Source organism: Mesocricetus auratus, unplaced genomic scaffold, assembly GCF_017639785.1.
Source record: "Mesocricetus auratus isolate SY011 unplaced genomic scaffold, BCM_Maur_2.0 Super-Scaffold_6723, whole genome shotgun sequence".
In the NCBI taxonomy this organism is placed as follows: Eukaryota; Metazoa; Chordata; class Mammalia; order Rodentia; family Cricetidae; genus Mesocricetus; species Mesocricetus auratus.
Window position 1 is genome coordinate 801,514 of NW_024429183.1, and position 19,451 is coordinate 820,964.

General features: G+C 43.8%; 1 protein-coding gene across 3 annotated transcripts in view; it reads right to left on the reverse strand.

The window, feature by feature from the left end:
• Spg7 (SPG7 matrix AAA peptidase subunit, paraplegin) overlaps window positions 1-19,451 on the reverse strand; it is a 44,001-nt gene that overhangs the window by 11,857 nt on the left and 12,693 nt on the right. For 2 of the 3 annotated variants that reach the window (XM_040735273.1, XM_005073142.4), the window contains exons 4-10: window positions 17,344-17,585; window positions 15,497-15,636; window positions 14,195-14,297; window positions 12,110-12,235; window positions 11,410-11,572; window positions 10,718-10,891; window positions 1,230-1,354 (exon numbers count right to left, since the gene is read on the reverse strand). In XM_040735273.1, the coding sequence (XP_040591207.1) occupies window positions 1,230-1,354; window positions 10,718-10,891; window positions 11,410-11,572; window positions 12,110-12,235; window positions 14,195-14,297; window positions 15,497-15,636; window positions 17,344-17,585 (1,073 nt within the window). The remainder of the gene's footprint in view (window positions 1-1,229; window positions 1,355-10,717; window positions 10,892-11,409; window positions 11,573-12,109; window positions 12,236-14,194; window positions 14,298-15,496; window positions 15,637-17,343; window positions 17,586-19,451) is intronic. The other variant, XM_021229020.2, reaches the window with a different exon arrangement.

Here is a 19,451-nt window from a genome sequence, read left to right on the forward strand (position 1 = left end):
TCTTATGTAAAGTGGGGATTACTGGGGCTACCCCACACATCTCTGTCCAGGGGCATTAACCAATTACCCAGTACTTAGGTTTGCTCTCCTTCCTTCTACACAGACCCTCTATCTACCCAATTCCTGCTCTCTCAAGGCTGTAATGTAGCTTCTTTGACTATGTAGAGGACCAAACAGAAGCTTGTGAGAAAGAGGCTACCAGGGCAGAAAACCCTGGTTTCTTGGACTTTCGTTGGATACCACTCCAAGACAAAGTCAAGTGTAATTACGAGAGACAAGATGATTAGAGGCTTAGGAGCATGTTGCTCTTTCTGAGGACCTGGGATCGGTTCCTAGTATCCACATGGTAGTTTCACAATTATCTGTAACTCTAGTTATAGAGGACCCAAGGGATCTGATACTCTCTTTTGTCCTCCTCTGGTACTAGGCACACACATGGTATAGATGCATTCATACAGACAAACTCTCATATACATAGAAATGCATAAATAAATAAATCTAAGAGGGAGGGATGAAAAATTTCAAGACTTCTCACAAAATTCAAGATGGAAAGGAGAGATGCCTTCATTTTTATTTCAAAAGAATTTACTACAAAACTCAACTAAGCCAGGCAGTGGTGGCTCACACCTTTATTCCTAGCACTTGGGAGGCAGAGGCAAATGGATCTCTGAGATTGAGGCCAGCTTGGTTTGCAGAAGAGCTCCAGGATAGCCAGGGCTACACAGAGAAACCTTGTCTCAAAAAACAAAACAAAACAAAAAATAAAAAGCCACCTCAACCTAGACCAGTGCAGTCAACTCCACACACTCAAGTAAGATACAACACACTGGGCAAATGAGCTCACTGTGAAACTAAGAAAAAGCAGTGAGTAAATACTGAGCAAGCCCCATTATCAGGACCCTGTAATCCCAGCAGTGAAATAAGTAGAAGCTGGAAAATCATAAGTTCAAGGCCAGCCTGGGCTACATAGTAAGACTCTATTTCAAAAACCAAACCAAAACAACTACAAAATGACATTGGGTATCATGGTGCCCAGAGGGGTCATCAACACTTACTTGGGCACCAAGAATCATAGTAGTATCACACCAAGCCTAGGACCTAGAGAAAATAACTATGACAACTATAAAACTAGAACTTGTTGTCTCAGGCAGGGAAGGAAGGTTGTGGCCTAGGCCACAAGAAATGTGCTATGGAAAACTGGTTGCCCCATCCTTCCCAGCAGTTCTGACCTGAAGAGTGGGAAGATCAATGAAGACATGCCTATCGAGTCGACCTGGCCTCATCAGAGCATTGTCCAAAACATCAGCTCGATTCGTGGATGCCAAGACGATGACATGGTCTGTGGTACCCATTCCTGAGAGAACATAGCAGACAGTGGCCTTTGAGGTGGGAAATTTCAACAAAATGACTTTTCCCAATGACTACCCAATTCAGGACATACCAGGGGAAAACTAAAGGTTCAGGGAAAAAAAAAGAACTCCAGATTCCTTCTGAACAGGATGATGAGGTGGAGGCACCTTTCCAATGGCTTCCAAAGTCATGCCCAAGTATGAAGGTGTTTGTTTGTTTTCCAACAACAGCAGTTTCCCTTGGTCATATGTGGAGGCAGAACTGCTCAAAACCTCCAGGAGACGCAGGTGGCATCCCTGGCAAGGGAGTAGTAAAGGTTCATCCCAAGGAGCTATTGTTCTTGCTGAGCTGCAGCCATTTTTACCATGATATCTAAACAGTTTAATACCTGGGTTTAGGCATGAGGTTTCTTGTGCAAGATATTAAAAGTGGGGCTGGAGAGATGACTTAGCGGTTAAAAACAGTGCTACTCTTGCAGAGGACCCAGGTTTTGTTCCCAGCACCTACATCAGGTGGCTCACAATTATCTCTAAGTCTAGTTCCAGGAGGTCTGTCTTCTTTTGACATCCATAGGCACAAGGCACACATGTAGTACACATATATAAACACAGGCAAAATATTTGTACACCTATCGTTTTTTGAAAAATGGTTCAGAAACCACCCCAGATGCTTGACTAGATTTGACTGGGGAAAAAAAAATCAACTACACAAAAAGGTTTATAGCCAGGTGTGGTGTTGCATACCACTTTACTCCCATCATTTGGGAGGCAGAGGCAAGAGAGTATCTGTGAGTTTTAGGTCAGCCTGGACTACCTGGCAAGTTCCAGGAGAGCCAAGACATAGAGACCTCCTCCCAAAACAAACAAAACAGCAGCAACAACAACAACTTTAAGAACTTTCTTTCTAAAGAAGTTGGGAAGGAGGCTGAGAATGTAGGTCAACTGCTAGAGTGTTTGTCTACTATGCAGGAAGCCCTGGGTTCAATCCTCAGAATCACATAAACCAGGCATGGTGGCACATACCTGTAAACACTAGCTCTCTGGAGGCAGGATGATCTGAAGTTCAAGGTAACCCTCAGCCACATACTGCATTCTAGGTCTAGGATACATGAGAGTCTCAGAAGAGAGGGAGGGAAGGAGGGAGGGAGGGAGGAAAATCATCCTCCTTTTCACACTTTAAACTTGACAAATCATAATAGTGACAATATCCACTGAGCCTTCAAGGGCAGAGCAAGGCAGAAGGTCACCTTGCCAAAGCCAAGCAGATGCCTAGAAACAGTGCTCATTGTTTAAAATGATATCAGACTCAAATAGGCACCACAGAAACTACCTTCTGCCATAGCTCCAAGGTTCCTCTGGACACCTGAGCCATTGTTAGAGTGATAATAACACAGAAGGCAAGAAGATGAGAGGCTAGAGATAGGGTAGCTAAGGGAGATCCACACAAAACATTCTGCCCAAAGACCTTCCTGGTTTCATGCTCTGGTTCTTTTGGTTGTTTTAATGAGATACTATCAATCTCAGTAGCCCTGGTTGGCTTGAAGCCTGCTATACAGATCAAACTGGCCTCTGCCTGCCTTTGTTTTCTGAGTATGGGATTAAGGGTATATTCCATTACACCCAGCATACTCATGCTTCTTAAATGTCTTCTGTCCAGGTGCCCTGGAAATCTAAAATTACACAGATTATATACAAAAGTGTACCAGGCCTGTACCCAGATATTTGGAAGGATGAGACAGGAGGATGGCAAGTGCAAGGCCATATTAGAAAACTAGTGAGAGTTTATCTCAAAATAAAAAAATAAATTAAGGAGCCAGAACTGATAGCACACATCTGCATCCCCATCACTTTAGAGAGTGACGTAAGAGAATCAAAATCACCCTGAGTTACAAGGGAGGTTCAAAGCCAGCCTAGACTACAAGAGACCCTGTATCAAAACACAACGAGCTGAGAATGATAACATATTTCTTTAATCCCTGCCTTTGGAGGCAGAGGCAAATGGAACTCTGTAAGTTCCAGGCCAGCCAAAGCTGCACAGTAAGACCTTGTTCTCCTCACCCCCCCAAAAAAAACAAACAAAAACTAAACAAAAAAATTACAACATGCTGGAGAGATGGTTCATTCAGAAAAAAACATTTGCTATGCAAGCATAAGGACTTGATGTTTAAATTTTCAGGACTCATGTAAAAGCCAGATGCTCAGGAGACCTTGTCCATTACCCCTTCTTGGGGGCCCATGAATGTCTCTCTTATGGTCCTCCTTGTTTCCTAGCTTCCCTGTGGTTGTGGGTTGTAGGCTGGTTGTCCTTTGTTCTATGTCTAATACCAACTTATTAGTGAGTACATACCATGTTTGTGTTTCTGTGTCTGGGTTACCTCACTCAGGATGGTTTCTTTAATTACATCCATTTGCCTGTGAATTTCAGGACTGGAGCCCATTCCCTATGGAGGGATACTCTCTCAGCCTAGATACAGGGAGGAGGGCCTCAGTCCTGCCCTAAATGATGTGACAGACTTTGATGATCCCCCAAGGGAGGCCTCACCCTCTCTGAGGAGTGGATGGGGGGATGGGATGGGAGATGGTGGGGGAGTGGGAAGATGGGAGGGAGAGGGAACTGGGATTGGTATGTAAAATAGGATTGTTTTTCATTTAAATAAAAAAAATTTAAAAAGTCATTGGGAGCAGGGGGGAGGGAAGAGGGAGATGGGAGAAAGAGAGGGGGAGAAGAGGAGGGGAGAAGAGGACACAGGGGTTGGGTGAGGGGGGGAGCAGGAAGGTTGAGCCAGGGCAAGAATAGAGGAGAGAAGGATGAGAGATACCATAATAGAGGGAGCCATTATAAGTTGGAGGAGAGATCTGGCACTAGTGACATCTTCACAGATCTACAAAAATGATACCAACTGGCATTAAGGCTACCTTAAAAGCCCTCCCTGATGATTACCTTATATGCCATCCTAGAACCCTCATCCAGTGGCTGACAGAAGCAGAGGACCCACAGCTAAAAACCAAACTGAACTCCTGGGCCATAGTCTGACCTGAAATGTTAATGACTCCATTGAAGGGTAATAAGCAGTCTGAGTGATTAGAAGAATAGGTATTTACCAGTAGGGTATGATATAACAATTGAATCCCAGGCTGTGTCTGTTCTGTTACTCACTCACCTGACATAGTTATGAGGATATGTATCCTGCAAACTGTGCAAAATACACTCACTTCTACTGTAAGGATTGGGCTACCTAGATGCCTAAAAGCTATGGCAAGGTCAGCAAGATGGTTCAGTGGGTAAGAGAGTTTTCTGACAATTTGAGTTCAACATCCAAGATCCCAAGTGAAGAGAACAGACAATTTGTCCTCTTTCTTCTACATGTATATTGTGGAATATATGCATATTCTCTACCCTTGAATGTAAATAAAATATAATTTTTAAAAAATTACAAGGTCAGGCTAGGCGATGGTGTCACACGCCTTTGATCCCAGGACTTGAGAGGCAGAGGCAGGCAGATCTGTGAGTTTGAGGCCAGCCTGGTCTACAGAGTAAGTTCTAGGGTAGCCAAGGCTACACAGAGAAAATATGTCTCCAAAAAAAAAAAAAAAAAAAAAAACCCCGGCCAGGCAGTGGTGGTGCACGCCTTTAATCCCAGCACTTGGGAGGCAGAGGCAGGCGGATCTCTGTGAGTTCGAGGCCAGCCTGGTCTACAAGAGCTAGTTTCAGGACAGCCTCCAAAGCCACAGAGAAACCCTGTCTCAAAAAACCAAAAAACAAACAAACAAACAAAAACAAAAACAAAAATCAGGCTGGTCCGAAGGTAGTGAGTTATCTCAATTGATTGTTCACAGTCAGTTACAGATTGAACTTATGTTCTATACTTACCCCCCTTCTCACTACTGCACCTGACTAGTCTATTTTGGGCTGGAGAGATGGCTCAGCGGTTAAGAGCAATGACTGTTCTTCCAGAGGTCCTGAGTTCAATTCCCGGCAACCACATGGTGGCTTACAACCACCTTGAATGAGATCTGGTACCCTCTGCTGGCATGCAGGCAGAAGGCTGTATACACAATAAATAAATAAAATATAAAACAAAAAACAAAAGTCAACCCACAAACTCAGGTGTAGGTAAAAATAAACAATAAGTAAACATGGCTGTGATAATGCTTTCTTAATGTTTTTGGGGAGTGGGGTGGGGAGGGGGTGGGAAGGGGGGCTGAGACAGTGTTTCTCTATGAAGCTCTGGCTATCCTGGTACTATCTATGTAGACCAGACTGACCTTGCACTCACAGAAATTCACCTTTCTCATCCTCCCAAGTGCTGGAATGTTTGTTTTTTAGGTAAGACCTCACTATAGAGCCCAGGCTGACTTCAGATTACAGATCTTTCTGCCTCAGCCTCCTGAATGCTGAAATGCAAGTATGTACCACTTCATCTGTCTTCTTCCTTCCTTTCTAATTACTATTTTAAAATTTTAATTAGATTCCCTTTCTGTTGTTTATGTGTATGAGTGTTTCGCCTATATGCATGTATGTGCACAATGTGTGTGCCTGGTCAATGTAGAAGAGGGTGTCCCAGCCTCTGGAACTGGAGTTGCAGATGGTTGCTCTGCAAGGGCAACACGTATTCTTTTTGTTTGTTGTAGTTGTTGAGACAGGGTCTCACCATGTGACACTAGAATTTCCTCTGTAGATGAGGTAGCCTTGAACTCACAGAGATCTGACCACTTCTGCCTCCTGAGTGTTGGGATTAAAGGCATGCACTCCACCATGACTGGTTAGAACAAGTGCTCTTAACTGTGGAGTCATATTTCCAGCCTGTTTCCTTCCTTTCGGTTTTTGTTTTGTTTTGTTTTGTTTTGTTTTGTTTGTTTTTCGAGACAGGGTTTCTCTGTGTAGATTTGGGGCCTGTCCTGGAACTTGCTTTGTAGATCAAGCTGGTCTGGAACTTACAGAGATCCACCTACCTCTGCCTCCCAAGTGCTGGAATTAAAAGCATGCACCACCACCACCTGACCAGCTCGCAGTTTTTAAAATATAAACCAGTATCTCATGCATACAAGGCAAGAGCTCTGTCACTGAGCCACTCCCCAAGCCCTATTAAGATTTTTCTTTTCCCTTGAAACAGGGTCTCACTATGTAGTTCTGACTAGCCTGGAGCTTGCTATTACCAGGCTACCCCCAAACTCACAGAGATCTACCTGTCTCTGCCACCCAGGAACTAGGACTAAGGATTAAGAGTGTGAACCATCATGCTTGTCCCTGTTAGGATTTTCAAATGATTCCCATGTGGAATCAGCATTCACACTCTGTATTTGTGTTTCCCCAAACAAAAACTTGTACAAGATATATATATACTACAGCAGAACACTCCATGTTAAAACACCCTTCCTCTAAAAGTACAGCTATGGTTACTTGTGGTAACCAAGTGGGAAGCTGGTGCTCTTGCCTTAGGCTCTCTTGTATAAACTTTACAGTCCCAGAAATGCCCATAGCACCTGTGCTTAGGCCTCTATGACTGGGATTTCTCATTCCCTTGAGTTTTTCCCACGACCAGCACAACATCCGCTCAGCTCCCTCCTCTGCACTTCAATGAACAGAAATTGCTCTTCCTGAGAAGACAACAAAGACTAGTCTCAGAGCATCTGAAGGAACCAGTGTACACAGCTGTGAGAGCACAAAGAGACTTGTTAGTGCTGGGCCAACTTGACAAGAAACCAGTTCCTCAGCCAACCCTGGGGGACAAATAGCTATTTTTATGGTAGTTCAGAGAAATTCAGCTCAGAAAAATGTCATGCTTTCTAGTAGACTCAAAGTTCTTGAGAAAGATGGGTCTCTATCCTTGTAAAGCTGTCTGAAGCAACAAACTGGCTAACAGATTTAATTTTCTAGTTCAGTAGTAATGTTATGAAATTCATTTAAGCCCCTGTTTAATAAAATATATCTTTGAGGAGGAAAAGAGCCACAGGAGAAGGGTTCATTGGAGTGTTCTTCATGATCAAGGATGCCTGGTTCAGAAGGATGAGGGATATGTGTTCAGCCTCACTGCACAAATCACAGAGCCATAGCTGAGACAGGAAAGACCTTCATGCCAGGTTCCTGGGCCTGGTCTGACAGTTTCCATGAGTTTCTAGCAGCACGCTGTTCTCCACAGGGAACTACTCCACCCGTATCTCCCAAAGCATTTAGTGCTCTGTAAACTTGACACTGAGCACCTGCTGTTGGTGTGCAAAGCAGCTGTTAGGTCTTTGTTGCTCCTGCCACCAGCTCTGAACTTATATGTGGACAGACAACTGGACAACAAAAGGGACAGGAAATAGGAGGGCTGTGCAGCAGCTCTATATGTAACCATTCTCATATCTTCTCAACAATATAACTTTTCCTCTTCATTGTTAGAATAACCCTTTGGTCATTTACTATTTATTTTGAGTTTTTTGAGACAGGATTTCTCTGTATAGCCCTAGCTGTCCTAGAACTTGCTCTGTAAACCAGGCTGGCCTTGAACTCACAGAGACCTGCCTGCCTCTGCTGGCATTAACACTGCCCAGTCTGTACTTTGATTTTTTAAACCTGTAGCAACTTTACAGTTCATGAAATAACTTCCAATGTGCACCAACCCATCTGAATCACAATAGCTAGAAGTTGAATTCTCATGTGCATGTGTGGGTAGCAGTGCAAACACATGCATGTGTATGTATGTAGGTGCAAGTATGTATCAGTGTATGAAGATATCATGCGTCCTCTCCTATCACTCTCCACTTTATAGTCCCCCACCAAGGATGTGTTAGTGTTTACTGCGCTGAGGGTCATCATATTATTGAACTGTTCCTATCAAAATAAATGTTTCACCTGGCCTTAAAAACACATCACACAGCTGATCAGTGGTGATACATGCCTTTAATCCCAGCACTCAGTGAATCTCTATGAGTTCAAGGCCAGCCTGATCTACAGAGCTAGTTCCAGGATAGCTAGGGCTGTTATACAGAGAAACCCTGTCTGGGGGGGGGGAAAAAAAAAACACCAAACCCAAACAAAACAACCCCTCCAAAACAAAACAACACAAAAAAACCTCAACATCACAGTCCCCCCAAAGATGTCTTTAACACAACTGTCCTGCAAAGAGTGTTACTATCCACGTCAAAAGACTGGAAGAAACGCAGAGCCAAGACCACTCTGGGCCACATGAGACTGCACTGGACCTGGATAAGGGCAGTGGAGCTGGCACCGACCATAAGGAGCAAGAAACTTTGAAGAGACTGAAAAGGTTTTGTTCGGTTTAAACTCTTTCATATCAATGCTAAGTTTTCTTCTTAGAGCTGTTATACAAGAAATCCTAACTTGAAAAACCAAACCAAAGAAATGCCTCTCATCAATATAAAAAATGGCTTGGGAAGAGTGTCTCTATAAGATATAAACCTAAAACCTATAATTGAAGAATACGCAAAGATCAACCTCAAGCTGGGTATGGAGTCACATACTAGTAATCCCAGGCCTCAGGAGGCTGAGGCAGGAGGATCAGGAGTTTGAGGCCAGCCGTAGAGTCACATATTGAAATCTTATCTCAAACACAAAAACCAAAGGGCTGAAGGGTTGGTTCAGAGCAAGAGCACTTGCCGCTCTTCCAGAGGACATGATTCAGTACCAGAACTCTTGTCAGCAGCTCACAAGCACCCTAACTCCAGCTCCAAGGAACCAAAACTTCTTCTGAACTTTTCATGTTCATGCATATTCATAAAATAAAACAAAAATAAACAAACCAGTCATGATGGTACACAACTTTAATCCTAGCATTTAGGAGGCAGAGGCAATTGAATCCCTGTGAATTTCAGATTAGACTAGTCTGCATAAGAAGTTCTAGGCCAGCTGGGATTATATAGTGAGACGTGTCTCAAAACAAAAACAAAAACCATGAGGTTAAAATTGTCAATTTTATGTTTTAACTATAAAAACATTTACATCAAATAAAACCAAACATACCACTACCACATACCCACACACACCCACAGAGAGAGAAAGAGAGTGAGAGATAGAGAGAGAGAGACAGACAGAGAGAGAGAGAGAGAGAGAGCAGACAGACAGACAGACAGACAGACAGAGAGAGAGAGTAGAACAGTGAGATGACTCAGCTGATAAATGGTCTTATTGCCAAGCCTGATGATTTAAGTTTGATCCCCAAGACCCATACAATGGAAAGAGAGAACCAACTCATTAAAATTCATCTTCTGATTATATACCTGCCATGGAATGTACCCCTTTCCACACACAAATAAACTTTATTCATGTAATTATCAGAAAATCTTTTAAGGGATGAGTCTTCTAGAAATAGTTCAAAAGAAAATAAAGTCCACATCTCCCTCACTGGGTTTCTTCATTACAAAGAAAAGCAATGCCACTGAGGTTAGTCCAAAAATCTCCTTCACAGTCACATATGGGTACCCTTTGTTGTAACACAAGAATCGCAAGACCCCGCTCAACCCTCTCACTCCAGGAGCACAGAGACACACAACCGAGAAATTGAGGGGGACTCAGCAGCTTAGAGGCCTCACTATGAGTTGTCACCACTCACAGTCCTGGCTTCCCTTTGACCAAATTTGACTACTGAATTTCAGTGATCACCTAACATGTGTGAAGCCCTGGATTTACTCACCAGTATGAAAGAAATGAAAAAGAAAAGGTTTATTTCCCTTATATTTACTAATTTTACCTCTATGAATGTTCTGCTTGCAAGTATGTTATATGCACCATATGTGTGCCTGATGCCTGCAGATTAGAAGGGCACTGGATGCCAAGGAACTGGACTTACAGATGGTTGAAAGCCTCCATGTGGATGCTGGAAACCAAACCCAGATCCTCTGTAATAACAACAAGTACTTTTAACCACGAGGTCCTCTCTCCAGTCCCCAAAGTTAAGTTTCTTAAAGGTAGAAAATGGATGGACAACTCTTAAGCTGACTTGCTTTTAGATGTCAACATCTAGAATATTATCTGTATAATGTTCTCACTAGGGCAAGAGAGGACAGCAATATACAACAGTGACGCCGGTGGTGCACGCCTTTAATCCCAGCACTCAGGAGGCAGAGGCAGGTGGATCTCTGTCTGTGAGTTCGAAGCCAGCCTGATCTACATAGTGAGTTCCAGGACAGGCTCCAAAGCAATACAGAGAAACCCTATCTCAAAAAAAAAAAAAAAAAACAAAAAACACACACACATACACACACACAAAAGTTTACACACACACACACACACACACACACACACACACACACCCCAGTGGCTAAAGAAAAGAAAATACCCCTACTCATGAAAATGTGACCAGATTCATCTGCTCTGAATCAGTCCCCTCCTAGCACACAGTGTATGATGAGGCAAGCTGGGCACTGACCGTCCATCTCAACCAGCAGCTGGTTGAGGGTCTGTTCTTCCTCTGTGTTGGAAAAGCCGGACATGGAGGTAGAACGCTTCTTTCCCACAGCATCAATCTCATCAATGTACACTATGCAAGGGGCTCGCGCTCGGGCTTCCTTGAAGAGGCTTCGCACACGGGCAGCTCCCAGTCCTGAGGGGACACAGAGTGTCAGAACATAGGCAGATAAAGGAAATCAAATCCTGTTTTCGGGTCACAGCCAAGCAAAATCTTCCACCAAAGATGCCTATATCTAACGGGCCAATTTCTGCCGAGAATCTTGCCATCTGGACTTCCCAAGCCACAAATCAAAACAGAAACAAAAGAACATAATTGCCAAGTGGATGTGGACCAAAGCTTTTGGTTTTTTTTTTGTTTGTTTGTTTGAGACAGGTTTTCTTTGTGTGGCTCTGGATATCCTGGAACTCACTGTGTAGACCAATGCTGGCCTCAAATTCAAGAGATCCACCTGCCTCTGCCTCCCAAATGCTGAAAATTACAGGCGTATACCACCACTTCTGCTTAGCTTGGACCAAAGCTTATTTTAACTTGGGTTATGTCTGTCCTTCTCTGTTCCACTCAGCTCCCCATCCATGTTAGGGAGGGTTATGTGAAAAGTCATCTCAGGTACTAGGCCAATAAACTTGCCCATACTTCTAGCTCATACCTACCTCCAATTACCTCGACAAACTCCGGGCCAGCCATTGCTAAAAAGGGCACCTGAGCCTCTGTGGCTACTGCCTTGGCCAACAGTGTCTTCCCACAACCAGGGGGTCCCAGTAACAGGGCACCCTTTGGAACCTTGGCACCAAGCTGAAGGAAACGCTCTGGGCTCTAGGCAGGAACAGAAATGTGACACTAAGTACTCAGCATTTCACAGAGAACATTTAAGTGACTCGTAAGAAGAATAGTTAAGAATCGGCTATAGTTTCAATGGTTCCAGGAAAAGCAAAGAGCTTCCTAGGGTCTCAACTCCAAAAGAAGAGATGTGTAGTTGAAGTAGACTATTACACTCTTCTCTTTTGATGGCCAATTGTATACTGGGCATTGTTGGTTTACCAGGTACAGATACATCCTTTTTTTGGTTTTTCTAGGTAGGGTTTCTCTGTGTAGCTTTGGAGCCTGTCTGGCACTTGTTCTGTAGATCAGACTGACCTTGAATTCATAGAGATCTGACTGCCTCTGCCTCCCAATGGTACAGACACATTTTATTGTACCTATGAGATGATAATGTCACCTTTAGCATGTAACATCTAACTCATGGAACAAATTGCAGTCTCAAAGTTTCTGCTCCCCATAGCCTTCTTTCTTAGAGAGAAGATGTGTCACCACCTACTCACATCTCTCATGGGATTAAGACATGAGTCTCACCTTCAGATAATCCACAAACTCTCGGACTTCCAATTTGGCTTCATGCATTCCTGCCACATCTTGGAAGCTGACTCCTTTCCCTGTCTTCCCATCCACAATAGTGAAACGTGCCATTTTCAGCTGATTCTGTACAGAAAGAGTCAGGGGAGAAAGCTGAGCATCCCTAGCAAAATAGGAAAGCAGTAGTTGCTATCTGACTGACCTAACACAAACCTATATGTCCATCTGCAGTGGAGCCGCTTCCTCTTACAGCCTAGGAGCAGTGTCCCATCAGCCTATTCCCTCCATTACAATGGAGATCACAGACCACTTCAAATACACAAGGGGAATCTTTGGTTTGTAATGTTTATATTAGAAAGAAGTAATCTAACAATTTGCCTTTTAAAAAAACAGAACCGGAGAGATGGTTCACTGGTTAAGATCACTTTTTCCTACAGAGGTTCAATTACTAGCACCCACATAGAGACAACCTTTGATAACTTGAGATTCAGGAGATTCAGCACTCTCTTCTGGTCTCTGTATGCACTGCATGTACAGGATGCAAATACATGCAGGCAAAACACTCATATACATAAAGTAAAAATAAAATTTAAAAAGTTAAATATGTAGCTGGGTGGTGATGGGTCATGCCTTTAATCCCAGCACTTGGGAGGCAGAGGCAGAGGTAGGCAGATCTCTGTGAGTTAGAGGCCACTCTGATATACAGAGTGTGTTCCAGGACATCCAGAGCCATAACAGAAACCGTGTCTTAAAAAATAAAACAAGCCAGGCGTTGGTGGTGCACACCTTTAATCCCAGAACTCAGGAGGCAGAGACAGGGGGAGCTCTGTGAGTTTGAGGCCAGCCTGGTCTACAGAGTGAATTCCAGGACAGCCTCCAAAACAAAACCCTGTCTTGAAAAACCCAAAATAATAATAATAATAAACAAACAAAAAACAAAAAAACTCTTTGGAGCTGGGTGGTGACCTGGTAAACCTTTAATCCCAGCACCACGGAGGCAGAGGCAGATGGATCTCTGAGTTTGAGGTCAACCTGGTCTATAGAGCAAGTTTCAGGACAGCAATGGTTACACAGAGAAACCCTGTCTTGAAAAACAAAAACCAAAACAACACTTTTTGGGCCTGGTGACTCATATCCTGTATTCCAGCTTTCAGGGCAGAGGCAGGTAGACCTCTGTAAATTACATGCTAGCCTGGTCTACACAGAGTATCAGGACTGCATAGTGAAAACCCATCTCAGAAAAAAGAAAGAAAAAGGAAGGAAGGGAGGAAGGGGAGGAGGGAGGGAGGGAAGGAAAGAAGGAGGGAAGGAAAAGACAAACATGAACTCCTTAGGGTAACGAGCATAGTTCAATGGTAGAGAGTTCACCTAGCATGAACAAGGCCCGGGTTAATCACCAACAGCACACCAGATGAAAAAGTCTCCTTTAGCTAAGGGGTCAGAAATAGACTTGCATTCTTAGTGAAAACAGAGAGGCACTACTAGGGGTAGAAAAGGAACTGCCTACAACCCCTGCCTAAGCCTGAGGGATGGAGAAGCCATAGAAGGGAGAGAATACTTTCTAAGGTATACTCCAAGAGTAGAAGGGGAGTTTTCCTATATCATGCCTGTTCCTGTTTGTTTTTTTTTCCAGACAGGGTTTCTCTGTGGCTTTGGAGGCTGTCCTGGAACTAGCTCTTGTAGACCAGGCTGGTCTCCAACTCACAGAGATCCGCCTGTCTCCCGAGTGCTGAGATTAAAGACGTGCACCACCACTGCCTGGCATCTTTAAAGTATTTAAAGTATTTTTAATGTTTCTCTATTAGCCAATAAGAGGGAAAAAAAAGTAAGAGCACCATTCCCAGCTGATACAGGATTTTGCAAAAAAAAAAAAAAAAAAAAAAAAGGACACACAGAACATAGTTCCCTATACACAGTGGGGTCACTGGACCCCCAGTCAGGAAATACCGGCTATCCCACACTCCTCAAGCAGGCAAGCAGGCTGATGATCACAGACACTGTAAAAAGTCCTATTCCCTGAGGACTTTCCTATAGGCTATAGAGGGTTCACGTTCTTAGACACAAACATCCAGCAGTCCAACTTACGAAAGCACTGAATCCACCTTCCCTTCCTGTCATCCCAGTCAGTCTGAAAACATACCACAGGATGGCCAAGCCCACTGCTGTCATCCCCAGGGCGTAGAGGGCACTGGGTAAAAAGGAAAGACAGAGACAGTTATTGGGGTGGAAGTCACTGTCAAGGCAACTGATGAGTAAACCTTAGGAGCTGGGACCTCTAAATATGAGGCCAAGACAGAAAGCAAACGGTTGTGCAGACATGTTCTTTGTCCCATGCTACCAAATTTCCTCTTCCACACAGGTTTTCAAGTGTTTAGACTAGTGAACAAAGGCTTACCTACCCTGCTATGTGACAACGCTCACCAAAAGCAGGTTCTTCTAAGGCTAACATGTTATATTTTGTCATTTTCAATTAGTAAACCAAAAAAAAAAAAAGACTCAACAAAATCAAACTGTGATTAGGGATTAGGCTCTCAATATGAGAAGGAAGAAGAGGACCACCTACCCCATCCATACCTCCTTGTCACTTAACAATAAAATCAGCTCAGCCTCAGGTTAGGAGGTTTCAGCATCTGGGCTATGCAGATTACAAGTCATTTTCAAAGCTAGCTACTGGCTTGCTGCATCTCAGGTCACAAACTCACAGTAAACCACTCTTTAGACACTGGCTTCTATGACTGTCAGCCTAGCAATGCCTGTGGGTTCCAAGGTCCCTTCCAATATACTAAACAGTACTATCAGGCCTCGGAAAGAATTGCTACTTAATACAACCCTTTCTATTCCATCTGTTCCATTTTCTTTTATAGAAAACAGCAACCCTGGTGTATTTAATTAAGAGCTACCACAGGGCCGGGCGTTGGTGGCGCACGCCTTTAATACCAGCATTTGGGAGGCAGAGGCAGGCGGATCTCTGTGAGTTCGAGGCCAGCCTGGTCTACAAGAGCTAGTTCCAGGACAGCCTCCAAAGCCACAGAGAAACCCTGTCTCGAAAAACCAAAAAAAAAAAAAAGAACTACCACAGGGGCCCGGCAGTGGTGGCACACGCCTTTGATCTCAGCACTTGGGAGGCAGAGGCAGGCGAATCTCTGTGAGTTTGAGGCCATCCTAGTCTACAGAGCAAGTTCCAGGACATGCTCTCAAAGCCACAGAGAAGCCCTATCTGGTAACATCAAAAACAAACAAAGCAAGACTAGCACAGACAACTAAAGAAAGTGAAAGCTCTAGGGATTTGTACTTCCAAATCTGCACCCTCAAGATTTGTTGTCTGTTCTGTGTTGTATATTACAAAGCCGAGCTGGATTAGGTCAAGGCCACAGACAACTAACATACTTTCCAAAGAATCCTGTCCGCTTGTAGGAAACGGGAATCCTGTCCTTGCTCTCGATGTTCAGTTCATCTTCAGCTGCTCGAAGCTTTTCTTCAAATTTGTCTATATTTGCAACCTGCATCCGGTACATCAAGGCCAGGCGCTGAGGGCAAAATGTAGAGTGGGCAAAGACAGAGTGAAAGGCCAGCCCACAGAGCTGGCTACATGACTAGATTACACGAGGGCTGCAAAGAGGACACTGTAGAGAGCATTTCCATGCCTAAAAAGGCCTAGTTTTCTCAAGTCCAACCTAGAGAGATGGTCTCAGGAGATACCCTTTCTGACGGAAATTCTTTGCAATAAGTAAAATTTTACCTTGGCATGTGGGACTCACTACAGGAACAATCACTTGCAGGAAATCAATTATCCCCATGGTAAGTCTGGGTCACCAGTTTCAGGTTTTATTATTTTTGCTGTTCTTTTGTGAGATAGTAATCTTGTTATATAATGCAGGTTGGTTAGGTGGACATGGCTTTTGTTGTTTAACAGCGGGTGTTGGTTCCATGGTCTTAGTTCTTACAAATTATCAGCACAGAGCTGATCTAATAGAACTTGCTGGACCAGATGACACTCCCGCCACCCACAGCCAGGAAAGAGGAATCTCAAGGAGTCCTTTTGGGGTGCAGAACAGGTCTGTTGAAAGAAAACATACTGTATGGAAGAATAGGCTCATTCCAGTCAGTAGAGCCTGCAAATACAGACTGTGCCTACAGCCTGGCATAGCTGCTTGAAGCAGGGGACAGCAGTGAGGTGGCCTCTCACAGTTACACTCCTGCCACCCAACTTCAAATAAAAAATGAGAAGGAGATGAAAGAAAAAATTCAGAGTCTGTTGGCTGAATGTGGCAGAGGCAGGTGGATCTCTGTGAGTTCGAGGCTAGCCTGGTCTAAAGCTACATAGAGAAACTCTTAACTTGGAAAAAAATCAGAGACCTAATTAATTAAGGCTCACATAGAAACAATCTGGAAAGATGGACAGGAGAGTTATGTTCTTGACAATATCTTGCCAGAATGCTTTCAGGATACTTTGGGAGAAATAAGAGAGACTCTAAGAACTGAAGCAAACCAGGATGGCACTTAACCTCATATTGGTTTTCCTCTGAGTCTGATCTCAGCTTCAATTGTTAGGTGCTAAGTACTCTTACCCTGAGGGTGGGGCATATCCCTGCTGTCTGACAGTGAGCTTCCTACCTGATCTGAATCCCCATCCCTTGACCCATCATGTGTATTCTTCCAAGACTCCCAAGCTGGGATCTTGGTGTGAGCACGATCCCTCATTGTCCTCTCTGAGTTCCAGTCCTTCACTGACTTGTATTTACTTAACATCCCTCAAGGGCAGACTCGTAATCTATGTCTATATCCATCCCTGCCAAGCATCCACTTAAGGGCTAGGTTGTAAACTGTTTCCAGTAACTGCTTGTTACCTTTGCTTTCCCACACCTTTATTACCTGAGACAAAGCCCCTCCCTCTGACTTCACAACCATCCCTGCTGAGACCCAGATTGGCTCAGCACAACTTCTGGGTCTCATCTCCTTATCTTCTCATACCAGAAGATACTATTTAGAATCAACTATCACTTATTTTCACCTCTTCCACTCTACATCCCATCAGAGTTGTCTTTCCTGTCAAGCGTTTCTCTGACTACCTTTCTTAAGTTCCACCTTAAGAAGCACTGCTCGAACCCTGAAGCAAACCCTATTCTATACACATCTTGTCAAAGGCAACCAGACAAACCCAGGATCAAAAGGCTGATTGAAAAAGAGATAGTCCCAACTTCCCCAGTCTCCCCAGGGCCTTCACCCCAACTCACAGGCCGGCCAAACACCACGGCTCCAGGATGCAGATAGACTTCCACCACATCACTTTCGGGAACCACCTGCACACGCTGCACCTCGCCTTTAGCCAGCATCTCATTGACAAAGTCGCTCCAAGAAATACTGCCCCCACTGGTACTGAGGGAATTCAGCAGGCTCATTACAACAGCAATGATGAACAAAGTGCGTAGCCTTTCACGATACATCTGGTCTTCCCGCTCTTTTCGTCTCCTCTCTTCTGAACAGAACATAGAGAGAATCAGGCACATCAAGAGTAAGCCCAAGCTAGGCAGCGATGGCACATGCCTTTAATCTATTTATTTTACATCTGGCTGCAGCCTCCCCTCCCCTGCCGCATTCTCTACTCCCAGTCTCTCTCCCTGTTCCCCCACCACACTCCCCAATCCATTCCTGTCTCCATCCAGGAAAGGGCAATCTCCCATGAGTATCAATAAAGCAAGGCATATCAAGTTGCAGTAAATTAAAAAAAAAAGTTGAAGTAACACTAAGCACCTCCTCATGTATTCCAGCACTTGGGAGGCAAAGGCAGGAGGATCTTTGTAAGTTCAAGGACATCCTGGTCTACACAGAGAGCTCCAGGACAGCCAGGACTTTCCAGGCTTCTGTGGTTTGACGAACCAAGACCCCCGGAAGCAGTGGACCAGGTGTTCCAACAACTGAAACAGCTAAGATGATGCAGTCTTACAGACCCCGAAAATATGGACTTATACAGGTTTCTGAGTTTTGTCATGATCCCCATGGTATAAACAGTGCCCCCTTCCAGCATGAAGCAGTTTGGAATGAGCGACGTCCTAATTCCCATCTTGTTTATAAATCTTTGTTTTCATTTAAATGGGATTGTTTATAATTAGTTAATGATTACAACCAATCTCTTTTTAATGGTAAAAAGGGGAATTATGGTATGGGTATTGTTTTTCATTTATTGAGACAAATTCAAGGTCAATTTTGTGATGTGTATATTTCTCCTCTTGATTAAGTATTGTGCTTATACTGATCTTTTAAAACGTAATGCATAATTGAATACAGACTATAGATAGTTACTTATAATAGAATTTATAGTTAGGTAAGTTAGATTTTCTAGATATACAGAAATATATTTGAGATAAACAGTCTTCAAACCTTTCAAAGACTTCAGAAAATGGCATTTAAAATGGTTTAGGGTTTTTCTTTTTTCCTTTTTTTCTTTTTTTTCTTTTTTTGGTTTTTCGAGACAGGGTTTCTCTGTAGCTTTGGAGGCTGTTCTGGAACTCACTTGGTAGTCCAGGCTGGTCTCGAACTCACAGAGATCCACCTGCCTCTGCCTCCCGAGTGCTGGGATTAAAGGCGTGCGCCACCAACGCCCGGCCTAGGGTTTTTCTTGACAATGAGAAATATCTGCTCTTGGCAGCACCAATTATGTCTGAGAGGAAGATGGGCATCGAAGAAACTTGTTATGGAGTTTGCTTTCAACATGGCAAGGTTAGCCATTTGGGCAAGAAACTGCTTTTGCCTGGACTGCTTGACTGTTGCTGTATAATCTGGATATGCAGGACCCACAGGAAAGTGACTGCTGAACTCAAATAGTCCTTCAGGGTTCCTGCTTCATGAAAGAGTCTACGAGACTTTCTGCAGGACACAGAAAAATGACTGACAGACTGCCAACGCAGATGGACAGTTTGAAATTTCCTGCCCCAAAAGATAACATTTTCCTCATCTATGGAAGAGCTGAATTCTCCCGTTACCCAAACTTATTTATTGAAATGTAATATTTAAAAAACAAGTTGATACCAAGTGCAGTGGTGCAGGTCTTTAATACCAGCATTTGGGAGGTGGATCTCTGTGAGTCCAAGGCCAGCCTGGTCTACAAATCGAGTTCCAGGACAGCCAGGGCTACACAGAGAAACCTTGTCTTGAAAAACAAACAAACAAAAAAGAGACTAGTGTATCTCTGTGAGTTACAGCACAACCAGGGCTACACAATGAGATCCTGTCTCTAAAAATCACAATCACAAATGTTTACGAGCACACTCGCACATACATACAGAAGACTCCAAGGTTGGCAAAATAGCTCAGAGAGTAAAGGCACTTGCTACCAGGCTTCATG